Raw genomic sequence first — 26116 nt, 5'->3', positions numbered from 1 at the left:
GACACACACAAGCAACCTCCGTAGCGGGTGGGCCGAGACCAACGGACCGCATATCAGTTCGTATCAGTTCGTCCCCCCACTGGAATAATCCGGTAAAATCCGGCGCATGGCCACGAACCGGATAAACCCTAGAGGGCAGCGAAGAGCCAGCTGGCTGCTTCTCTGGACTGGCACCGGGCGATTCGCAGGGCAGTCCGTTTGGGCAAAAACTGGCTTCCCGCAGCAGAGCCAGGCCGGCTTGGGGGCTCGCTGGGGCTGCCCGGCCCTCAGCGGAACCCAGGCGGCGCCCGAGATCCTCGCCGAGCGAGCCCCGCGGCCAGAATCACCGAGGATTGCCCCGGCAGAAGTGGTGCCCCATGCCGCCTCCTCTCCCTCTGGCGAGCTAGGAAGGCCGGCCTGCCCCGCGCAGTGCCTCCCGTCCTATCGGGGCCCTCCGCGAACGGGCAAGGGCGCTTGCGCGTTACACGCGCCGAGCCGGCGCTTCTGGGGCCTATTTCCCGCCCGCCCTGCCGCATTTCTAAGCCCGGCCCGGAAAGCAACCTCGCCGCGGTCACTCCCGAGAAAAGGGAGGGACGCGGAGCGGCCACGGTGAGTCCAGCCCGGCGGGGTGCTTCCCAGCACGGAGAGGAAAGGAGCCCGCGGACTGCGAGGGAAGGAGGCGCGGGTGGAGCCGGAGAGGCGGTTTGGGAGGACCGCTCGGCGGGGCGTCTCTCCTCCTTCTAGGGGGTTCGGAGGGGCAGTTCGGGGAGAGCTCAACGCCGGATGCTCCCCTTCTTTCTGCCCCGGCGGGAAGGCCTTCTGGCCATAGGGCAGGTCCAGCCCAGGATTTCAGGCAATTCCACTCCTTCCCCCACTTTTTGATTTCAGAGGGGAAAGGAAAGAGCCCCTTTCCTAAAAATGTTGCAGGCCCCGTTGGACGGCAGGACTGTGGGCGAAGAAGGGAGCCAGGAAAGCTTAAAACTTGGCTCTCCCCTCCAATTAAAATTATTTATGTTTATTTTATTTATCTATTTTGTCAAGCATGTATTAAATAACATATATAGGTATAAACATGATTTTGGATACATGGAATGGCTAGGAATAAAAAGAAACAAATGGGGCATGGACGATGCACGCCCTTTACAGACCTCTTAGGAATGGGGTGTGGTAGACAGTCATAAGGTTAAAGTTTTGGGGGTTTGCTCCTAGCCATGTTGTAAGGTCGCCCCAAATTCAAAATAGCAGCCTCCAGTGAGTAGAGGAAGTGGGGGGGGGGTTGTATGCTCATGGGTTTACCTTCTTGGACATGTTTCCCCCCACAGGTCTCCCAGTTTGGCTACTGGGAGAAACAAAGGACTTGGGATGGATGGGCCTTTCCTTTCATTGAAAACTGTCCTGCTTGTGATTGTCTTCCTCCCAAGGAGCCAAAAATCCAGGCTGCCTGGCTTATGGGCAAACCCCTGCATGTTTTGGGTTTTTTGGTTTTGCTTTCCTTCCACACATAAAATGGCTGCAAAGGGTTGTTTTGGAGGGAGGGTGAAAAGTGAAAGCTGAAGAAAAAGTGTAAAATTTCATTGAGGGGGCAGTATCTCATAATGATGTGAAAGCCTGTTGTTTGATCAATCTGGTAGCCCAGCTTTTTTTTTATTGAGAAGTAGGTCCTGTTGCTTTTAGCAAAGCTTGCTTTTAAGAAAGGGAACATTGGATTGCAGTTCAATCTTTGCTTCTCTTATATTTCATCAGTCTCACCTGAAACTTTTGCTTGGGATCTGGGTTGTTGTGAAAGATATTAAAGGTGCAGTCTAATATTTCTTCTTACACTGGCATTCTTCCAAAGTATGCAAAACTGTTTTGTATATCATATTACTCAGATGTCCCATTCCTAAATCCCGTTATGCTTGAAAACATACTTGCACAAAAGCGTGTATAGTTGTATAATTTCAGACCTCACTAATCTAATGCTCTTTTTATCTATCATAGAGCTTTCCATTAACATGTAATAATTGAAACCATAGAAATATCCCATCAAAGTATTTCTCCTTTTTCTTTCTAGACAGGTGTTTAATATACTAAATATTAATATATTGTTCAGAGTGGCTTTGTAATTCTCAGCTACCAACATTAAGTTAAAACAGAAATAAGTTTGGTATAGGGTTAGGACTTTTAAATTGAGATAGGAAGATTAAGTGTGCTCGTTCTTGGTATTCTCTGTTTGATTAGAATGTAGATAATTCAAAAGAAATTGCAGAAATGATATAGTCCTTGCAAAAGTAATGTGAGAACATATCTTTTATGTATGTGCCTATGTTACGAACATTAAAACATATGCATGTTGGTTGCATAGTCATCAGAAAATGCTGACTATAATATTTTTCTGATTCTGTGAAAATGAAACCCAAAGCTGCTACTATTAAATCCTTGTCTGCAGTTGCACCTAATAGTCATATCAACAATCCCAGAGATCTGTTTTCTTAAGTAGATACTCCAATTTTTCTGTGTCAAGAACACTAATATATGATATCCCCCATATTTATATGGAGGGTCGGTTATATAGCACAATGACACATTTACATAAGTAATGAGAACTATTACTCATATAAGGGCAGTGTTAATTGATGAAATATGCAGAACTTATCTGTTGAACTAAAGCTGAGGGATATTTAAAGTAGATATGAGGGAAAGGTTTTTGAACAAGGAGCAGTAATTTTTGACTCTCTTACCAACACTTTTGCCTCTAGTTACCAAGATTATATTAATGCTTTGAAAAAGAAAGAAAATGTGTAATTTTTTAATGTAATAATACACTTAAACTATCAATGTGTATCTTTTTAAAAGGTGATAGAATGAAGGTGTTTTCATTTTAATTTTGATCTTGCATAATAAATGGAGATTATATTATTCATCTTGAATAAAGTGATGTTGCAATAATGATTCATCATACACAGTATGCTTTTGGAAAGCTCTAGATTTATGCAGAAGATCTTTTCAGAATTCTTAGGTGCATGAACAAAATAAATCTGTAGTCCCTGGAAATGGAATAGAACTGTTATCAGATTTATTCTACCTATTATTCTTTTTGGTAAGAGATTTTTGTAAATGTTTAGCAAAAGCAAACAAATATTTACAATGCATTTATAGAGGTTAATTCAGGAAGGGGCCTTGTTTTCAGCATTTTAAACTGCGTATCCTAAGGGAGTTTAACTGTTCAAAACTTCTTAAGAGGGCATATTCTCTCTGGTACATAGATATGTTTTTTTTTAAGCGACTATTTTCTACACCAGTGTTTCTCAACTGTAGCAGTTTTAAGGTGTGTTCCCTTCAATTCCCAGAATCCTGGGAGTTAATATGTACAAATCTTAAAATTGCTAAATAATGTTGAGAAATAATGTTCTACACTACGCTATATTATAACCCTTTCATAATCTGTAAGGGACCAGTGATATTGATAGAAATTTTTAGAAACTGTAAAATATTTAAAAATATTGGAATATATTTTTATAGGCATTATGACATATAGAATTTTAAATAATTTTATGTAAATCCCAATTTACCTAAAACTTCTCTTTTTCAAGAATCCATATATTGTTTTTCAACAGGACTATATCTTGTCACTTTTCTTGTTTTTACATGTGTTTGCTATTGCTTCTTAAATGAACTTTGCACTGTATGTAGTCGTCATATTGCAAACTTACCCCTTACTAAGTAGTTTGAGAGTGATGAGTTTTTTAAAATAATTCACATACTATGAGTTGCAAAATGGATTTTTTTACTATATTGGATTATTCCTGGAGCTGTGGCACAGGGAGGGAAAAACTTTGTCCATTGCAGTACAGAATACATCTTGGTTTTTTAAATTAGTATTTTATCTTTTCTAATAAGTTTCCTGCTAATTAAATGGAAGTTTTAAATTTAACATTTCTTTTCATTGAGAAAATGTTTTTTTAAAAAAATTCTCTGTTAATCCAAAAGTTAATTTCTGGATTATTTACTTAGGGTTGGACAAATTTGGATTTGATTAATGTGTATCTGTTTATTTTCTTGCAGGAGATTAAAATTGCACGTGAAGTTGTTGACTTGAATGCATAAATACTGCTATGCACTCCTCAAGGCAACATCATCTTAAATGTCTCCTAAATGTGGTAGAATTGCATTAAATACTTTCTGTGTTTCAGTCTGAAGCAATATTTGAATCATGTTTAACTAGGAATAAATATATAAGATTCTAGGTTTGAGCTGAAAGTCTTATTTGGAATTGGCTCAGAAAGGAGAAATACATGTTGTAGGATAGGATAATATTTCCATGTCTCCAAAACACCTTGTTATTTCTGGCATGTTCCCATACTCATTTCTGATTCTAAATTGTTAACTCTAGTCCATTTTCTATTAGCCTGTGCAATATGTAGCATTTCAGATTTAAAATGTTTTAAAAAATGATATTTTTTTTGAATTATAATCCATTTGAGAGATGAGAAACTCTTGGAAGATTTTTAGGTGAGACTATCCCATGCACTACAGTTACACCATAGATGCTATAACCTTTTGATTCAGGCTTTATTTTTAATTTTGAACGTGCCTAAACAATCACTGCAGCAGAATTTCTTTTATAAGCAGTTTTAAATTTAGGAAAACTAGTCCATAGCACCACTGTGCCCAGAGTACATTCAGGAACACTTCAAAAGTTGTACTGTTTTCCCAAATACTGCTTAGCAGTTAGGTGGACTCCTTTGTGAATGCTCAGTTGTGTATATAATTAATACATTAGGGGGGAAATAATCTTTGAATGTTTAATATTATAAACGTATTTGATTTGTATTTTTCCTTTTTGTCTGAAAGAACATTCAAGGCAACTTGTAGTTAAAACAACGCAAACGAATGCATCCATGTGTATGTGTGATATGTGTAATCACATACTCATGCATAAACATAGATTAAGTCATAAACAATTGTGTTTAAAGACCAGCTGTTCCTAAAGAAGATTGAATGTCAAACATAGCTTCTGAGAAAGTACATTTCCCAGATTGGGATCAATGGGAAAAAAGGCTTTCTTGACCATGCTAGATAAATAAGGTTTGGAGTAGAGGAACTTTAGAAGGCTACACCTGGAGATTAGTGTCCAAGCGGTTTGATTATGGCAGAGGTGATCCCTCTTATAATCAATCCTAAGCTGTTTATGGCTTTAAAAGTTAATAATGGAAAACATTTGGCTATTTGGAACAATCTTCCAGTATAGGCATTTCCCTATGCAATTATTTACAGAGCTTTAACACTAGTCATCCCCCTCAAATTGGATTACATAATTTGAAAATCCTTGAACACCATTATTCAAGCTTTGTTTTAACTTAATGTGTTGACTGCCCTATATTTTTATGTTACATTCTTTTTGTGTTCCAAAAGTTTGCTTAGATATTTTAATAGTTAATATACATATATAATTAGAAGTTGTAAAATCTAACTTCATGAGTTATTAAACTGGTTTAGACTCACTGTTAAATAATTAGTGTTCTTTTGTGGTTTCCTATAATACTTTTGAATTCTCTGGGGGTTTTGAGGAGGGGTGGGAAGCAGAACAATTGATGCTATATTGTTCTAGAACAGCGATAGTGAACCGTTTTTGGCTCGCGTGCCATAAGTGGGGGGAGTGCAGGAGGGTAGTGTGCGGGCGTGCCGCACCCATAATGCAATGTGCGCCCCCCCAGTGTGCATGCGCACACTACAGACACGACCCCCCATTTTTTGCATGCTTTTTTTGCCCTCCCCAGGCTCCAGAGGCTTCCAGTTTGCTTGGAGGGTCGTTTTGAGCGCTCCGAAGGCTTGAGGGACCTTCAGGATGCTTCCCTGAAGCCTCCAGAGCATTCAAAACGAACCTCCGAGCAAACCGGAAGTGACTTCCGGTTTGCCCGGAGGGTCGTTTTGAGCACTCCGAAGGCTTGAGGGACCTTCAGGATGCTTCCCTGAACCTCCGGAGCAGTCAAAATGACCCTCCGAACAAACCGGAAGTCAGTTCCCAAAGTTCCGGTTTGCCCGTAGGGCCGGTTTTTTGCACTGCAGAGGCTTTAGGGAAGCTCATGAAGTCTCCGGAGGGCCTCCGGGGGGCAGGGGAGGCTCTATAAAGGCTCTGGAGCCTGGGGAGGGCAAAAAATGGCTTTAAAAAGGGGTGAACTCAGCTGGCCAGTGCGCACATGCGCGCTGGCCAGCTGACAGGGCAGCACCTTGCGTGCCATGACAAATGGCTCCGCGTGCCATCTGTGGCACGCGTGCCATAGGTTCGCCATCACTGTTCTAGAATGATATTTAGTGCATGCATAACATTTTTGGAAACTGCTTTGAAAAAGGCCTTTAGAAAAATATTGTATCACTTCCAAATAGCAATTATTTGAAAGCAGGAATTACCCTTTACCACAAAGATGCAACTCCAGAGACTTACTTCATCTTTCTTAAAGGACAAGTTGTGGTCTTTGGAACTTCTAAAGTTGTTTTTACTTTTTAATGCAGTACAAAAATAAATCATTATATATGTGAGGAGCAGGCACACTAAACACATTCAGTTTGTGAAAGGTAAAAGGCAGTTAAACAAATTACCTTTGGCTTAATCATGCCTAGGTTTTCTGACATATCCTCTAAAAAATCAATTTACTGTAGCAATAACATAGCAGCCACACACTTAGGATAGTTGTGAGAGCAAAAATTTTCAAATCACATAATTATTTGAAATAGTTAAATACTTTTTTGGGGGGGTCCTTCAAGTCATTGTTGACTCCTGGCCACTGTCCTTATAGTGATTGGTCCAAGACACCCACTGTTCTGACCTAGGCTTCCTTAACAAGCATGAAGTGGAGTCTTGGTCCCGACAAAACTTCTTTTATTTACAAGACTGTGAATTCCTTTCATTCGCAGTCAGCAAGGTTTGGCAAACAGTCTTTCAGAGGATTATTTATCAACAAGAACCTTATCTCGCTTGGCGAGCTGCTAGATAACTAATTTCCAAATGCAGGGCAAGGCAACACTTGGCACAGAGTCTCTTATAGTCACAAACAGAACTTTCCACTCTTGAAACGCCCAAAGGAATGAATTGCTTCCTGCAAAAGCCCACTCCCCGTTTGCTCCTCTTTTGTTTCTTATGGGAGGGGCCAATCACCTCCCAAGTTGATCCTGCTTTCTTAGTTGTTCTTGTCTTCTGGCCTCTCTGCACATGCGCACACTGGGAACAGGCTCCCACTGTTCCTCTACCTCACTGCTGTCTAGCTCCCTCTCTGCCTCCAACACAGAGCCCTCGTCTGAGCTTTCCTCAGCCTCCAGGACTTGGCCATGTTCCTCCCCAACCTCCTCATTGTCTGATCTGCTACCAGCTCTGCTGGCCGCCAGCGGGCCACAACACCCACCTGGCTTTGTACTTAAGGTGAGAGTAGAACTCTCATTCTATCTTCTAGGCAGATACTTTAACTACAACACCAAACTGGATCTCTATTAGATATCGGTACATACAACAATTATATTTAAAGTTACACGTTTTTCTATCATTCTGAAGAAATAAATTCAAAAATTCTCAGGTTTTTTGGGGGTCAGTCGTAAAAATTGAGGGGTAAAAATAGTGTACTTTGATAAAAATGCTAACCTTATTGTCTAACCTTTTCTTCTGTGACAGTAATGCTGGTGGAACGCTTTTGCAGATTGAAATTGGCAGACTATTGAAAGGACTTGCAACATGTTATGTTGGGGAAATGCATCTTTTGGACAACTTGGATTGGGCGGCATTGACGAAGAGATTGTTCTGGAACCCAGAAGATGCAGCTTCTTTGTAAACAAAAAAGTTCAAGATGTCGGCTGTGGACTGAGGCATACTGTGTTTGTATTGGATGATGGGACTGTGTATACTTGTGGATGTAATGATTTAGGACAGTTAGGCCATGAAAAATCTAGAAAACGACCAGGTAAGATAACAAATAATGTTGGTTGGATCCTGCGCAGTTTTGATTCTAAATTTTGTTACCAAAATAGGCTCTGCTGCCTATTCTTTCCCTCTCCTCCTTTCTCGCTCGGTTGCCCTCTCTCCATCACTGACCACCCCTCCAAAGCCTGAGGGACCCGGGACTGCCTTTTCCTGCTCCCACAGTTGCTCCTCCGGAGTCAGAGAGGCTGTACCATCCTTCATCAGCCCCTGCTCCATCTTGTCCTCCCCGGACCATGCTCCGACAGGGCCATGCCATCCAGTTTTGCAGCCCAATGAATGATAAACCGCCCCCCCTGCCCAGTGGATGAAAGGGAAGGGAAATCCTTCACGACGCTGCAGGACCAGAGCTAAAATCTCCAGGATTTTAACACTGCTCCTGTAGACTAGTGACGGGAAATGGGAGAGGAAGTCTTTTGTTGGGCTACAGGAATGGAACTAAAATCTTCAAGATTTGAACTTTGTTCCTGCAGCTCAGTGAAGGATTCTACACACACACACCCATGGACCCTCCCATGTCCTCGTCCTCCTCTAGACATCTTGGGCTTCTTACCTGGGATTCCATCTGCTTAACATGCAAGGAGATTGCTTAATGACCGCCACTAGGAGTGCCGGGATTGCACTCATTGGGCAAAGCAGTTACACGAGTGTCTTGTTTAATTACCATTTCACACAACAATTGAGATGCCAGTCCCAACTGTGGGCAATGGTAGTGTGATATTCAGGGTTACATTTTGTGATTATATTAGCTATTTATGTCCAAGGTTTTAATGCAGAAATTCAGAAATTATAGTCTCTAGAAACAACTCAGACCTTGACTTTTAACTGTATGAAAATCAGTTCCAGATATAGTTAGAAGTGATGGCTTCCCCAGATGCTAGCTTAACGATGAAGGAGAGCTGGCTTTAGGTACTTCAGAGGGGGATGTGGATGAGTTCTGGGGACTGTGGAGGAGGTTGTGGAAGAGTGCCAGGAAAATGCTGAGGGCTCCAACCAGGAGTGGAGAGGCCAGGCACATCGGAGAGGTTGCTGGAGGAGTGACCGGATGAATCGTCAGCTGAAGAAGGAAAAGGAGGGGTGCAGGTGCAGCTGGCTAGTGAGGATAAGGTAGAATTGCCTCCTCCACCTGATTCACAGATGCATAGGGCTGAGAGAAGGAGGCAGAATGGAGGTTGGCAGGACTACTTGAGGCAGCAGCCTCATCTCTCCTGATGAGCTACACAGGCAAGCACCTCTTTAATTGGATGAATGGAGGTGGGGGTTGTTGGAAACAACTGGCCATCTCTTACTGTGTGCATGCTTCACACTCATCCTGTTGGTTTTCTCAGCTCTGGGTTGTATTGTGATTGACCGTGTGTTTGGCCCTTGATTTGTTTGTGGATTTTGCATCTTTGCCTTGGATTTCAAACTGGACTGTGAACTCTGTGGATTTTGAATTTGCCTTTGCCCTTGGATTTGATAGCCTTTTACCTTGATAGAGCAGTGTTGGACTTCCTAGGACTTTATAGTGGATCGAAAAGTGGGTCCTGGGGATTCATATTAGGAGCTTGAACTTTCAGTAAAGCTCTTCAACACCTTTGTGTGTGTCATGCTTGTGGACTGAAACAGGACACTAGATAAATTCAGGAAAATCCGTGCTTAGGTTGTCTGTTTTTTAAATTAGTAATAGCTTCAGTGCTCTCCTGATTAAACCAAATTGCTGTTTCTAGCATAAGTGAAAATATTTAGGGTTCTGAAACTTGTCCCTTGGGGATAAAAATTCAGACCTTGCTGGGTGCAATTATCAATAAGTAGAGTTCTCAGACTGTGACATCTTAGGCCAAAATATCGTATTTTTTGGAGTATAAAACGCACCTTTTTTGCCTAAAAAAGAGGCTGAAAATCTGGGTGTGCCTTATACACTGAATACAGCATTTTTTGCCTCCCGAAGCCCCGCCCTTTCACCAGAATGGCCGTGCATAGCTTGTAGAAGGCTTTCAGAGCTCCTGGGAGCTGGGGAGGGCAGAAATAAGTGAAAAATGGGCCGTTTTTAAATCAGTTTCTTCCCCCCCCCTCCAGCCCCAAGGAGCTATAAGCCTCCTAAAGGCTATGCATGCAATTATTTTGACAAAAAACGGGCCACTTTTCACGAAAAACAGGCAGTTTTTTGCTCATTTGGGGGGCACTCCCAAGGAGCATTCTGCAAGCCTCCTAAAGGCTACTCATGCCTCTTTTTTTGGAAAAAAACAGGCCTGAAAAATACGGTAGTATAAAATTGACTAGATTTGTTTATAAAGACACATTTTTTTGCTATTTCTGCTGCTTAATAAAAGCCACTTTTTTGTGTAATTACAGAGCAAGTTGGTGCCTTGGATGCTCAAAACATTGTCACCGTTTCTTGTGGAGAAGCCCACACGTTAGCATTAAATGACAAGGGTCAAGTCTATGCCTGGGGTTTTGCTGCGGAAGGGCAACTGGGCTTACCTGGCACTGAGGAATATACCAGAGTTCCCAGGTAAAACAAAATAATCAAACAATGCTTCAAAAATTCCTTAGGAAAGTGCTTGCTTTTGGATTATTTTAATTGCTTCATCTATGTACATTTGGGGCATGGTGGCTCAGCAATTAAAGACACTGAGCTTCAAGACCAGAGTGCCCTGTAACGGGAGGGAACTCATTACTTATTACTTGCCCCAGCTCCTGCGCACCTAGCAGTTCAAAAGCATGGTATATGTGAGTAGATAAATGACCATGGAAGTGTCTTCAGACCATGCTCTCTCTCTCCCTTAAGAAACGAAGTTAGCACTGCCCCCTGGAGTTGGAAATGACTGGACAAGGGAAGCCTTTACATTTAACTTTATATACATTTAGAATTTTTCAGATTCAGTTTTCTATAAAATAATTTGCATCAATATACTCTTGAAAGCCGCTGTACTGTATTGAAGCAACCACTAGAATTCCCTGAACATTTCCGTTTCACTATTTCCTTAGCTATATATTCAAGGGTACACGGCATACAATTTTTTTGTAATAAGTAAATACGATATTTATAATACTGGTATTCTTTATGAGATTCTAATTGGGAATTTAATGTAAGTTAAGTAGCATGATAATTTATTCGTATATGTGGACAGGACCAAAATGCAATGTATATTTGATTTAATTAAAATGAAATAAAATGCTGATAATACTTTGTTGATTTAAAGATTTCCCTCCTTGGTCACATTCAGATTTATCCATGGCTTTTGGGAGGTTTCTATAAGTCACATCCAAGAAATATTGTACTTTTGCTAAAACTGGCTTGTTTTCATTATTGGTAGATGCACTTTTAAGGATGAGAATGGGATAATATTATGAAGTCAATTTCATTTTAGCAGTTGCAAAATAAAGCAAGTGGGTATTTTTGCAGTTTTAATGATTTTGTAGAACATTTGGAAATTTATTTTGATTTATTAAGGTGCCATCCTTAAACTGTATAAGTAGCATATTTTTCAACACATAGCCTTAACACTCATGCAGCATTTTAATTCTGAATATAGTAGATTTGCTATGGAAGTTAACATTTCATTTATTTAAAAATATTTATATGCCATTATTGATATAAAAAAATATTTTTAATTGAATAATTTGAAGCCCCAACGTAAGAGCTGCCTGCTTAGAAAAAGTATATGTATTTGCGTTAATATCCATCATGCTTTCTTCTCAAAAGTTCCCTCTTCTTCTAAGAATTAGGGTCAATTAAAAAATAGTGTAAGGATTTACAGTTTGGACCTGCAGGAGCATAAAAGGTTGGCTGGTATCTAGTATCCAGAGCACAAAGATTTTGGTATTGCAGTTGGTAACTGCTTTCTAGAATAATAGGTAATTTCCAGTAGTTAATAGAGCTTTAGGTTGCCTTAGTTTAATAGCATCACTGCATTATGTCCTGTGTGTTAAACTTAGAGCAGGTTCAAAACTTCACATATAACTGGACTACAAAGCTATGCTGGGGCTGCAAAAATAGGGAAGACCAGTGTAATTTGTACTGCATGAATCAAAATATTTTGATTTTGATTTTGGATGATGTGAATATCTTAACCCACAGTTTGAAAAGCTATAATAGTAGTACTACTTTAATCTAAAAATAAAGTGTTTTCTTCCATATTTAAACTGGTTTTAACCATATAGATATGTAAGCGTGTGGTAAATTTTAAGTTCTGTATTTAGATTTCTGTATGTTCTAAATATAGAATCTGTCCCTCCCTGTTCTTTTACATTTAATAGAAAGGGATCAGTCTTCACAATTTTAAATTTCATGCTCTGTCCAAATGTACTCTGATGGGATTTATTTAAATTCTAGTTATTTAAAATAAAATGGAGTTAAAGTGTGTTTTCATACTCTAGTTCAGGGGTGTCAAATTCAATGCCCATGGGCCGTATCCAGCCCGTGGGGTGCTTAGATCTGGCCCCCCGAGCTAGCCTGGAAATGTAAAAAGATTGCCCTGCAGTGCTTCTGTTGGCCAAAACGGGCCCCAGGGCCCCTGCACACAGCCCGTTTTTGGCCTCCATGGGCTTCTGTAGCACTCTGCCAGCCAAAATCCCGCCCCATTTTGGCTGGCAGAGTGTTATAGGAGGTAGCACCTTCTTCATCTTCTCTTTGGCAGCATCTGCCAACTACAACTGGGTACTCTTCAAGATCTAGATGGCTGTTCAGAAGAGCCAAAAACATCTATCTCTTCAGGCAGGTCTTTGATTAGAGTGAGCCCCCTCATATCACTGAGTTTGCCATCTTTTATATTAATCTCTTACTTGTGATTGATTTAATTGTAATTTTTTTGCTTATTGTGAGCAACCCAGGGTCATTGAGAATTGGGTGGTATATCAATTTTGTAAATTATTACTAATACGGTATTAAGTCCTCATCTAGGGCTGTGTCAGAGGTACTAACAAAGATTGATAGACAGTTTTTAGAGACAACTGGAGAACTTGTCAGTTCATTTATGCTCTGCTCCTATACAAAAGAGTCAAGGCCCATAGCAGCTGGGGACTCTACGTGTCTTTAATCTCTACATTATGGAATCGAGACTATTTATCCCAGAAAGTAAATCTCCCTTTGTCTGGCTGTTTTGAATGTAAAGGGGAAAAAATTGCATCTTGAGCCTGTGTCAAATGCCTACCATGGTCCCACCCACCCCTCTAGCCACGCCCCAACCCCCCAACCCCGGCCCTCCGAGGTCAAACACAACCCTGATGTGGCCCTCAATGAAATTGAGTTTGACACCCCTGCTCTAGTTTCTTCTCTAACCTGAACAAACTTTGGCTGTTCAAATTGGGTATTGTAGGAATAGGAATTTACAGTAGCTTCAGAACTGGAAATTTGTCATACCTCTTATTTATATATTGAGAAATCATGTTCTGTGGTTGCCCTTTTTGAGTATTTAATATATTTTAAAAAATTTCTTAAAGTATTTTTAACTTTTCTGTGTTTTTTAAATGCTATTCATTTAATATTTTCTTATTTTCTCAAAGGAATATTAAAAGCTTATCAGACATTCAAATTGTACAAGTGGCCTGTGGCTACTGCCATTCCCTTGCACTTTCTAAAGGTAAACCCTGCTCTTAGCTGCATTTATATCTGTCTGTTTAATTTCAAAATACTTTCACAGCCACTAGGATCTTAGAAAAGTTTTTTGTATAATAAGATCTGATCATTTGCTAGGGAAGGGCTTCTCGACCTCAGCAACTTAAACTTTAATGGGAATACTGGGAGTTGGAGTCCATATAGCTTAAGGTTGCTGGGGCTGAGAAATACTGGGTTAGGGAAAAGAAATATATTTAAGAGCATTTATTTACTATGCTCAACTGCACTTACTGTCTTCCATGCCTCTTTTCCCCCCTAAAGTATCACTTCCAGTCCACATTTTATTGGCCAGTGCAATATTCCATATTCCAGATTTAAAAATAAGTTCTTTGAATATGATCTGTTTGAGAAGGGGCTTGTGGAAGTGGCCCAATCTGTTTTGATTTCAGTCTTCTTTTTAATGTAATTTTGAACGAGCTTCTCTCTCTACTGAATCCTCTCTGTTTTGTTTGAGTTTTGCCCTGAAAGACATAATCTGATTCTTTAATTTGATTCTTACAGTGATTTTTAACCACTATTTATCTTCGTTTCTTTTCAACAGGAAGTGAAGTTTTTTCCTGGGGTCAGAACAAGTATGGACAATTAGGATTAGGTTATGAATATAAAAAACAAACATCTCCACAAGTAATCAAATCTTTATTAGGCATCCCTTTTGCCCAAATAGCAGCTGGCGGTGCCCATAGCTTTGTACTTACTCTTTCTGGAGCAGTCTTTGGATGGGGCCGGAACAAATTTGGACAACTTGGTCTTAATGATGAAAATGGTAAGTTCTAAAATGCAGATTTTCAAATGAACTTTTATGATAAAAATGTTCCGTTTGCTCAATGCTCAAATTGTTTATGTTATAGGCTGGAGCTCTCTGAATTGCAAAACCTTGCTGAAATTGGTTGTGGCTCTTATTAAACTACATGACTCCGCAATGTTCTGCATTCCTTAATTGTTAGAACAATAGCACTTTCAAAATAATGGGTGAATTGTGTTAAATATCATTTTGAAATGTTGCTTCCTGATGCCCTACAATGTTTGATGGCAATACATTTCTGTGAAATTATGAACTTTTAAGTTGTGTCAAACTTCCTACCGGAGGCAGTGATTTGTCAAATGAGATCATTTCTTGTATTTGTGTGCGTGTGTAATTTGCCACAATTTATAATTTACCAAATTATTACAATTTTTAGATAGATACGTCCCCAATCTTCTGAAGTCACTAAGATCCCAAAAAATTGTTTATATCTCCTGTGGAGAAGATCATACTGCAGCTCTTACAAAGGTGCGTTCAATCTGTCTTTGATTTCAGGTTTGAATTGGGATGTGATGCAAAAGACTTAATAGTTCTTGGTGGCCTTAACCCATACAATTGGATTGCATCAATAACTTAGCCAGAAATACCATGTCTGCCTGTGAAATCTATTAAGCCTATTCCTGGTACTCTGATGCTAGAAAATGGTTACCTTTTAATTACCATGGGAACTATATTTAAGGCACTGCGCCCCCAGAGTTGTTCTGCATTTTTTAATTCCATAGCCAGGGGAAAGGATAGAGTCATGGGCACCCCTTCTTTCTCTCCTTTCTCCACATTTCTGCCCTGATCATAGGGTCCATTCATATACTAAAGTTGTATTACTCTTTTTGAACCGTGTGTGTGTGTGTGTGTGTGTGTGTGTGTGTGTGTGTGTGTGTGTGTTGTATTTGTGCTGATAAATAAATAAAGGGAGACTAGTATAGATCTATTTCAAGCTATTTAGCTCTCATCAGCTAGCCATACCCTTATATATATATATATGAGATAAACTCACCAACTTGGGCAATGTACATAAATTCCAAGGTACGATTTAAAATCTAGCTTGACTGTTTATTATTAGTTTAACTTGCTGCAAAGCAGAATTTGATATACAGATAGTCCACACTTACTGACCATTTGTTTAGTGACTGTTGAAAATTATGACAGATCTGAAAAACAACTTTATATTTATGATCTTTGCAATGTCCCCCAGTCACGTGATTGCCCTTACAATCAGTATGTGTTGTTCTTTTCTTGACCTTTTTTTTCTTTTTCCTTTGCCTCCCTTTGCAAAGCAGAGATTGGGGAGAGGATTTGCAAGAGAGTAATCTGTTAGCTCTTTTGCACATTGAAAACAATGTGATTGCACCAGCAGCAGGATGGGAACCACAGGTATCCAATGCAAACAGCTTACAGCACCCTCTTGAAATCTCCTCTCAGTCCCTCCACTCTGCATAGGGATCTGGGAGAGAGAAAGAGAGAAAGCAAGTGCTTTCTGTAGGCAATCTTTTCCTTTGCCTGACTATTCCCCCCTCCCCCCTTGCAGAGCAAAGAGTATGGAGAGGGATTTCCAGAGAGTAAGCAGTTTGTCCTTCTATAAATTGAGAAGGAGTCAATTGCATAGACAGCAGGAAAGGGGCAGCCAAAGAAGAGAGTGAATACATAATTTGCTTCCTTTCTTTCTCCCCTACCCCATTCAGAGCAGAGATTGGAGAGGAAAAGATTTCAAAAGACTAGTGTGTAAGCTATTAGTATAGTGCACTTGCAACTTCAGGCCTGGACTGCTGGCATGATCACACAGCTCTTGATGTGAAAAAAGGCAAATAGCTTACCATCTTGCAATCTTTTTCTCTCCAATCTTTCTGCTCTGAGGTTGGGTCCCTTTTGTCTGAATATTCTGATAAATTGTAATAAAATGATCTTCCTGTCTCAGTTTGTCTCATTGGAAAATATACATGTCGAGGCACGAGCCTAAAAAGAGCCATATTTGACCAGGAGGAAGAAGGCAATTTTTGTAGACAAGCTCTCCTTGGCCTGCCCCACCCAGTAGAGAAATTGGAGGGGAAGAGATTTCAAGAGAATAAGCTGATTGTTCTTCTACACATTGAAATCAGTGTGAACACACTGGCAGTGGGAAAGGACCAAGCAAAGGAGAGCTTGATTAGAGAAATCATTTCCTCCTCCCAACCCCTTTGCAGAGCAGAGAGATTGAAGACAAAGGAATTCCAAGAGAACATCCAATGTTTGCATTGTGTGCCTATGTCTCCCATCTCCAGGGCTGCAGTACAATCACATTGCTTTTGATGTGTACAAGACAGTAGGTGGGCACTTCAGAATTCCAAAGGGTGGGGGAGTGATTATTAGGCAAACAAATGCAGAAGGTGCAAAATTGAATACAATAGTCATCTCTTTCATCTCTTTCAAGCTGGAAAGCACAGCCTTGATCACATGATTTCCTACTTGGTGACAGCTTAGTGGTGGATTTACCTATCCCAATTAGGGTCATTAAGCAAAGACTACCTATATCATTAGCTTTGGGGACAATCCAGTCTCTATGTTGGGAATTGATAGTGAAGAACTCTGCCTAAACTGCATTTTTGCAGTTTACGCCTTTGATTTATATCTGTTCAGAAGTGTTTGATTTGCAAATTACTCAGACTCTTTAAAGTTTAAAACAGGGGTGTCAAACTCATGTCGCATAGCGGTGTCACGTGACATATTAGGACTCTCCCCCGCCGCCGCCCTTTGCTAAACCGGGTGTGTGCGTGACCAGTGTGTGAGACATCCGATTCATGGTCCAGGAGTTTGACAGCCCTGGTTTAAAGCAATGCAACCATTTTATTCCTTTTTAATTTATATTATATGCCTCAATGATTTAGAATAGGCAATTTTATTGTTCCTTTATACATCTTGGGCAGGTAGTTGTATATATAAAAAATAGTGAAGACATTGACAGATTACATTCCAATTTGAAATATTTTTTAGGAAGGTGGAGTGTTTACCTTTGGAGCTGGAGGCTATGGACAATTAGGTCATAACTCTACTGCGCATGAGATAAACCCCAGAAAAGTTTTTGAACTTATGGGAAACATTGTCGCACAAATTGCCTGTGGAAGGTAAGTGTGTTGTTAGAAAGCAACTGTTTTTTAACTTTTTCCCCCCAAAGTGAGCTTTTCTAGCCTAGCTGAAGTATTAATTACTCCAGGAGCTTTTTTAAAAGCTTTAATATTCAACATTGTTCTTGAAAAGCAGTCAGATGTGAAGTAAGCATCCTGTTCCAAATTAAAGTCCATAAAGAAAGAGATTACTAATTTTTCCTTTTTTGTTTAATATAGGCTTTATTTGATAGTCATTTGCAACTGGTTTAAGTTTACTTTAAACATTTTAATTAGAATGTGCAGTTGTTTATTCAGTGTGTACTGCAATTCTGATCATAATTCAGAATTATGGTCCTTTGGTAATTGCATCTGTTTTCGATTGACAGCCATGAAGTGACTATAGCTACAGAGATTAGACTATATTAGGCAAGAATGCTCTGCCCAGGACTTCCTACTCTACAGTGTTGGTTCAGTGTTGGTTCTCATCTCTCTCTGCCTTTATACGGTGGTGTCCATCAAGCACTGGGAGATTACAAAACGAAGATGCAGGATTGTTGGAACTATTTAGATGGCTTCAAAATGACTTAGCGGGAAATACAGTGTAATATCTCCAAATTATAGCCCCCGAATGATATTTTAAGAGGGATGGTTACAACTTTTGTTTGAAGTAAATTAAATTATGTCAGATTAAGCTGACTTCTAAAGGATTCAGATATGCTTTTTGTAGCACTCTTCTAACAGGCATAATAAATTAATAACCACTTGCTCTTAAATGTGAAATCTGGTTGGGGGTTCCAGCGATGTGCTGTTACAGAGAAAAGGGTGCTATGATTTAGACAATACAATAATTCATAAGACCCAAGGGATGAGTTAATTGCCTTGGCACAATATTGTTCCATAGGCATAATAAACTTCTGTTCACTGGTTTGCAAGCTTTGTCCTTTTTTGGGCATCTTTATTTTCCTAGCCGAGTGGAGCAGCTGAATCCAAATATTTAGTCTTCTAGTATATATTACAGATAGTTCTTAATTTACAATAGTTTGTTTAGTGACCGTTCGGCATTGAAAAAAGTAATTTATGACCGTTTTTCACACTTTTGACCATTGCAGCATTCCCAAGGTCATGTGATAAAAATTCAGATGCTTGGCAACTGACTCACATTTATGATGGTTGCACTGTCCCAGGGGAATATCTTTTGCAACTTTCTGACATTTGTAAATATGATCATCTTTTGTAACCTGACAAGCAAAGTCATTGGGGAAATCAGATTCACTTAACAACCATGTTACCGACTTAACAACTGCAATGATTCACTTAACAACTGTGGCAAGAAAAGTCGTACTCACTTAACAAATGTCTCACTTAGCAACAGAAATTTTGGGCTCAGTTGTGCTTGTAAATTGAGGACTACCTGTAGTACCTGAAACTGGGGACGCTTGGGTTAGCTAAACTGCAATAAATAAATTATTTTATATTTTGAGTGTCATTTTCAAAAAGAGTCTGGAATTTCCTCCTTTCCCACTTCCCTGACGTTTCTTTCCTCTTTGTTACAGGCAACACACATCTGCATTTGTTCCCTCAACTGGAAGAATTTACTCTTTTGGTCTTGGAGGAAATGGACAGTTAGGCATGGGAACAACCAGTAATAGGAAAAGTCCCTTTCCAGTAAAAGGAAATTGGCTTCCATACAGTGGCCAAATTCCACTGAATTTAGGTGATTATATCTATTCTTTGCTTGCCTGAAGTGTTATTGGACTGAAGTACTATTGGAGCTGGGTTCACGCATTATTCTACAGTATCATATGATTGATTGATTTCTTGGTTTAATCTTTTGCATTTACTATAAGCAATGGTTTATGCCTTGTGTGTTGTGCACACTCAGCCAGTTGCAGTTTAGTGAACAAACTTTGATTAGACCATGACTTGGTGGTATATTCAAGGTGTGCCATTGTGATAAATTTAGTTCTTTGTAATGTAACTTATGTCTCATGAAAAAAAATGTATTAAGCCTATATTAGTAGCAATACATTGCAACACAAATGTTAAATCATTTCTATGCAAGGAAAATCCAATCTTTAGGAAACTGCCAGCACCAATTTATTCTACAGGTGAAACTCGAAAAATTAGAATATTGTGCAAAAGTTCATTTATTTCAGTAATGCAACTTAAAGGGTGAAACTAATATATGAGATAGACTCATTACATGCAAAGCAAGATAGTTCAATGATGATTTGTCATAATTGTGATGATTATGGCGTACAGCTCATGAAAACCCCAAATCCACAATCTCAGAAAATTAGAATATTGTGAAAAGGTGCAATATTCTAGGCTCAAAGTGTCCCACTCTAATCAGCTAATTAAGCCATAACACCTGCAAAGGGTTCCTGAGCCTTTAAATGGTCTCTCAGGCTGGTTCAGTAGGAATCACAATCATGGGAAAGACTGCTGAACTGACAGTTGTGCAGAAAACCATCATTGACACCCTCCATAAGGAGGGAAAGTCTCAAAAGGTAATTGCAAAAGAAGTTGGATGTTCCCAAAGTGCTGTATCAAAGCACCTTAATAGAAAGTTATGTGGAAGGGAAAAGTGTGGAAGAAAAAGGTGCACAAGCAGCAGGGATGATGCCAGCTTGGAGAGGATTGTCAGGAAAGGGCCATTCAGAAGTATTAGGGACTTTCACGAGTGGACTGAGGCTGGACTCAGTGCATCAAGAGCCACCACACACAGACGGATCCTGGACATGGGCTTCAAATGTTGTATTCCTCTTGTCAAGCCACTCCTGAACAACAAACAACATCAGAAGCGTCTTACCTGGGCTAAAGAAAAACAGACCTGGTCTGTTGCTCAGTGGTCCAAAGTCCTCTTTTCTGATGAGAGCAACTTTTGCATCTCATTTGGAAACCAAGGACCCAGAGTATGGAGGAAGAATGGAGAGGCACATACTGTAAGATGCTTGAAGTCCAGTGTGAAGTTTCCACAGTCTGTGTTGATTTGGGGAGCCATGTCATCTACTGGTGTTGGTCCACTGTGCTTCATTAAGACCAAGGTCAACACAGCCGTCTACCAGGAGATTTTGGAGCACTTCATGCTTCCTTCCGCAGACGAGCTTTATGGGGATGCTGACTTCATTTTCCAGCAGGACTTGGTACCTGCCCACACTGCCAAAAGCACCAAAACCTGGTTCAATGACCGTGGGATTACTGTGCTTGATTGGCCAGCAAACTCGCCTGACCTGAACCCCATGGAGAATCTATGGGGCATTGCCAAGAGAAAGATGAGAGACATGAGACCGAACAATGCAGAAGAGCTGAAGGCCACTATTGAAGCATCCTGGTCTTCCATAACACCTCAGCAGTGCCACAGGCTGATAGCTTCCATGCCACGCCGCATTGAGGCAGTAATTGCTGCAAAAGGGGCCCAAACCAAGTACTGAGTACATATGCATGCTTATACTTTTCAGAGGTCTGATATTGTCCTATGTACAATCCTTGTTTTATTGATTGAATGTAATATTCTAATATTCTGAGATTGTGGATTTGGGGTTTTCATGAGCTGTAAGCCATAATCATCACAATTATGACAAATCACAGCTTGGACTATCCTGCTTTGCATGTAATGAGTCTATCTCATATATTAGTTTCACCTTTTAAGTTGCATTACTGAAATAAATGAACTTTTGCACCATATTCTAATTTTTTGAGTTTTACCTGTATAAGATTATTTTTAAAATTGCATATATAGTACAGTATAGAAATTGTTCTTGTTGTTAAACCCTGGAATAAAACATGTTAACTGAAGTACCTGTTAAATTAGCAAATGTGTCAGAATTACAGTAGTTACATTTCTTAAATTAATTTCACTTATAACTAAAGTAGCTAATTCATTGAAGATATACTTATTTTAATTATAGATGATGAAGATTATTATTGTGTAAAGAGGATTTTTTCTGGTGGAGACCAAAGCTTTTCACATTATGTTACTCCACAGGTACGTTATTTATTTTGATTGATGAGCTTGCTTCTGTTTGACTAAAATAATGACTAAATTTGATAATAGAAACAGATGCTAGTGGGGTTTTTTTCCATTTCAGGAGCATAATCGGTGTACCTGTTGTATATTAGCTTGCTTAATCTTTTTTTCCAAAATGATTTTCCTAGAATTTAAATTATTAGATAAGTGTATAATTTGTTGCCTAGTATCTGTATAATTTTTGATTATGTGCCATCAATCTGTTTTTGATTCCTGATGACTCATAAAGATAGATTTTCTTTCCAGTCTGGCCCTTCAGCTGCAACATTGCCATTCTTATTGATTCCACCCATGTTGCTGCTGGTCACCCTCCTCTTCTCTTTCCTTCCATCTTTTCCAGCATTAGAGCTTTCTCTAGAGAAAGGTGCCATAATGTTTCCAATGTAAGATAATTTGAACTTGAATTATTGTTGTGTAACTATTACATAACTTTTTGCTTTCAAACTTGGTAGATTAATCTGACACTACCAGTTTCATGTTTGAACAAGTCTCCCTGCCTGAATTGAACAGAAGCAGATAATAGTCTATATTTTACTTTTAAAACTATTTCAAAAAATAATTCAGCAGATTTTATCAAATATGTAAACATATAAAAAATAGCTGAATGAAGTGACTTAAAAATAAAAATAGGACAAGTTATTAAAACCTATTATAAAGATTATAATAGGACAACTTAAAAAGGGGTTGTGCATGGTTTTGGTTGCTGTTCATTACTGTAAATTGTTTTCATAGTATTAATGTTTTTATTATTTAGTATTGTGTTATAAAACATGGCTGGCTTTAATGCAGGTATAAGAGAATGAATAATTTTTTTTCAGCTGTCAGCCTAGGCATTTGAAACAATTTCTTGTGTACATCATTTACCACTTAAATGCAGGATTTGGTACCAGCAGATGACTTCAGATATCCAAATACTTCAAAACAAATATGGACTGTGAACGAAGCTTTCATTCAGAAATTAACAAACTATTCTTCAGGTGCAGGGAGGCTCCCTGTGGAGATAGCAAAGTAAGAATTATTCCTACTTTTTGATAAATCTTATAAACCAGTCTTTCCCAACCTTGGGAACTTTAAGATGTGTGGAATAACTTCCAGAATTACCCAGCCAATAATAAAGCTTTGTGCTTTATCTGATATTACATAATCAGTTCTTATGTTGGAATAAAACTATCTTTCCTCATCATCTGGAGCCATAACATAAAAACTCTGGAAATGAATTGCTAATTCTCCGGTGCACTGCTTGGGAGTGTCCAAGCAAGGATTAAATTCTCTTCCACTGCCCAAGGACTGGATTGAAAATCTTTGGCCACGCCCTCTGGCTCCTTCCATCCTCACTTTTTAAATTCAGTCCAAAGCCCATTGGATGTATTTACAGCCTTAGCTGAAAGAATTGCAAGTACTAATTCCCTTAGCATAGTATTTTTTGTTGTTTTACCTTCCTTTAGTTAGTTAGCCTTCCTTTCCTAGCTCCCTTGATTGCCTTTCCCTGAGGAGCCAATTTTTGCTCTGGATGGAGCGGCGCACTTCTCAGCCTCCCGGGCAGCCCGTCACCATCTGCAGATGCAGCATTGCTGCCCAACTGCTCTTCACGGGTGGGACTGTCGGAAGCTTCGGCGGCCTGTCCAGCATTCGGAAGGCACGACTAACGATTTTACCATGTACCTGCTGGAGCCGCGCCACATGTCTCATGCTGGGTGCAGCCATCTTGTGAGGATGGCAGTGGCCATTTTGAAGGAGAAAACAGCCAATTTGCCGCTCATTGCTGCCAGAGCTCCAGGACCCAGCAGATTGATTATCCTACGGCAAGCTTCGGGCAAGTGCTTGGGTGTTCGGAGGCCTTGGCGGCTATCATCCTCCAGAGGCCAATCTCCCTCTCAGTAGCAAGTAACACCTGCGGTCCCAACGAGGAGTTTCGCCCCTCTCCCTGACCACAGCACCTCTGCCTGATCGAAGTTGTGAGTGGGCCGGAATTCATTCCTCTTCTCAACAAGGCCTACAGTTCCTTATCTCAGCTGTTGGTCTCTCGGGCAGCATGGACATCGATTCCATTATGGAAGCTTCTGAGCAAAGGCCCTCCACTGGGGTGGATAGGCCCTATAGCAGAAGGGCAGCCAGGGTGGCCAGGGAAGTTATAAGGGGGATTGGCAGATGCCACTCTAGAAAGCAGTCTGCAGGACAGGATAAGGTGGATGCCAGGCGCCAAAAAGCCCTAGAAAGGCAATTTGAAAAGGCACAGAGGTAAACCATCACAGTGGCTCAGGTCCATCGTGTGGACCCACCTGAGTCCCTGGGGAGCCAGGGCCCTTCCCAACCAGCCCCTCCCCCATCCTTCGAGGGAGACCCACAGGAGTTTTCCTCGGACCAATCATATGCACGGTCCAGGTCACCTTCCCCTTCTATTGGTTGGGGTGCAGATCTGTTTGACTGTGGAGTAGCGGAGGAAGAGGGTTCTCCCCCTCTCTCTGTGCCCAGTAGGCCAGTCTCACGTTTTACTTCCAGGGGACCCGCCCGGTAGAGGACCAGGGATCATCTTTCTCAGCCGGGAGGTGATTGATTCAGCAATATCCCAGGGCATTGGCCAGGGCCTTAAAGAACGTGCTGAGAAATTGGGCCAGGGGCACAAGAGCAAGTCTAAGACTCCCAGACCATCCTCGCCTCCCCCCTCTGTTGTTAGTGCTGAATCAGTCTCGGAGGGGGAGGATCTGGTGGAACCAGATCTGAGGACAAGGGTTTGATAACTGATAAGCCCGCCTTTACCGAGCTGTTCAAGCCTTCGTTATTTAAGTCTATATTATACAAGGCGAAGGTCATTACTCATTTGGAGGCGACCCCCAATGTTACTCAAGAGTCTGCTGACCCCAGTGGGGGATTGTTTGATGAAACCATTCAGGATCTGGTGCCCACGCCAAGTTATTTAAGGACGTCGTGCAATGCCAGTGGGTGCAGCCAGGGACCCGGGCGACCCCGGGGGGCAATGACAAGCGGCTTTAAGCTGTAGAATCTGACATGGAAGATCTGCTCAAGCTACCGGACATCGAGGCTCCGGTGATGGCCCTGACCTCTAATTCCATCCTTCCCCCAGATCTGTTGGAAGGTCTCAAGGTGGAAGATAAGAGAACGGAAAGGGCTTGTCATAAGACCCACCAGGCTGCAGCCTGGGCCATTAGGGCCTCCACCTCGGCCTTTCTTTAGCAGGGCCTCCATTGCCTGGTTGCATCAACTGCTCACCCGTATTCCCCAGAGTGATACCAGGCTCTGCCAGGATGTTAACAAACTGATGGCGGTAGCTGAATATACATGCAGATGCATCTCTTAACACAACAAAGTTTGCTTCCAGAGCCATGGCCTCTAACATCGCCTCCTGCCGGCTCTTATGGCTCCACCATTGGAATGCGGACATGAGATCTAAATGGAAGCTCGCATCTGCCCCCTTCAAGGGGGGCAAGTTGTTTGGAGATGCCTTAGACTCTGTCCTTATTGAGAATAATGACAAACGGAAGGTTATGCCTTCCATTTCCCGTAAACCGGACTGCAGGACTTCTTCCTTTCAGAAGCAGTCCTTTCAAGCCGCTGAGTCGCAATCTAATTCCTACTCCAACTCTACTTCCTTCCAATGCCCCTATGCTCAGGGTTCCAAACGAAACCAGGATAGGCAGTCGTTTCGGGACAGGGGCTGTCATCAGTCCTTCTCTAGGCGACCATTTCATGGCGGAGGCCAAACCATTCCACTGCAACAAATGACCACCAGTCATACACCCCATTTGTTGACCCACCCCCAGGTGTGCCATCAAGAGGGGGCTCATGGAGGCAGAGATCCGCCATCTGACAGAAATAAGGGCCATACAACCGGTTCCCCTGGGGCAGGAGAGGAGGGGGTTCTACTCCATCCTCTTCCTGGTTCCAAAAAGTTCAGGAAAGTAGAGGGCCATTTTGGACTTGAAGAAGCTAAACTATCATCTTACCTACAAGAAGTTCAAGATGCAGTCCCACCAGTCAATCCTGGGCAGCCTTCGGCCAGAGGATCTGATGACTTCCATCAATTTGAAGGAGGCCTACCTCCACATTCCAATAAGACTGGCCCACAGGCGGTTCCTGCGATTTTATTATCCCAGGCGGGACCTGAAAATTACCATGGACTCCCTACAGTATTACAGTTTTTCCATCAACCACAAAAAGAGTCAGCTCTCTCCCTCTACGAGAGTGCTACACCTGGGAGCGGTGATCGACACATCATCATGTCTTGTGTTCCTGTCTCCAGATCAGATTCACAGCCTCCCAAGAGTTGGTACAGCAGGTTCAACGGCCTCCCACCATACCCGTGGTCCTGCTGTTGCAATTGCTGGGCAAGATGATTTCCTGTCTGGCAATCGTTCCCTGGGCAAGGCTGCACACAAGAGAGTTGCAATCGTTCCTCCTTCCATTGCAGAGAGCCAATGCCAGCAACTCCAGGACTCGAGTTCGCCCATCGCCAAAAGTACTATGCTCCCTCAGTGGTGGCGGACATCAGCGTTGATGAAGGGCTCGTTGTTCCAAGAACCTGACCTCATGAACCTCACGTCGGATGCCAGCCTCTTTGGCTGGGAAGTTCACCTCCGCAACAAGGTAGTGCAGGGCAGGTGGTCCGCCAACGAGCTCGCCCACAACATCAATTGGCTGGAGTTGAGGGCGGTCCGCCTTGCTTGCG

The 26116-nt window shown here is 41.2% G+C and overlaps 1 protein-coding gene across 2 annotated transcripts in view; it reads left to right on the top strand.

The window, feature by feature from the left end:
- Positions 1-433: 433 nt before the first annotated feature.
- The window catches only part of HERC4 (HECT and RLD domain containing E3 ubiquitin protein ligase 4), a 52448-nt gene continuing 26765 nt past the window's right edge, over positions 434-26116 (top strand). The window contains exons 1-11 of one of the 2 annotated variants that reach the window (XM_081956205.1): positions 434-588; positions 4024-4115; positions 7622-7907; positions 10259-10418; positions 13412-13488; positions 14065-14286; positions 14702-14793; positions 17290-17420; positions 18956-19116; positions 21314-21390; positions 22310-22440. In XM_081956205.1, coding sequence (XP_081812331.1) covers positions 7682-7907; positions 10259-10418; positions 13412-13488; positions 14065-14286; positions 14702-14793; positions 17290-17420; positions 18956-19116; positions 21314-21390; positions 22310-22440 — 1277 coding nt within the window. In that variant the 5' untranslated portion in view covers positions 434-588; positions 4024-4115; positions 7622-7681. Of the gene's footprint in view, positions 589-4023; positions 4119-7621; positions 7908-10258; positions 10419-13411; positions 13489-14064; positions 14287-14701; positions 14794-17289; positions 17421-18955; positions 19117-21313; positions 21391-22309; positions 22441-26116 lie in introns of both variants that reach the window. The other variant, XM_081956204.1, reaches the window with a different exon arrangement.

The sequence above is a fragment of the Natrix helvetica genome (genome assembly GCF_964273705.1).
Source record: "Natrix helvetica genome assembly, chromosome: 5".
Lineage (NCBI taxonomy): Eukaryota > Metazoa > Chordata > Lepidosauria > Squamata > Natricidae > Natrix > Natrix helvetica.
The sequence above is the reverse complement of the archived record's forward strand: the minus strand, read 5'-3'. Positions and strand labels throughout refer to the sequence as shown.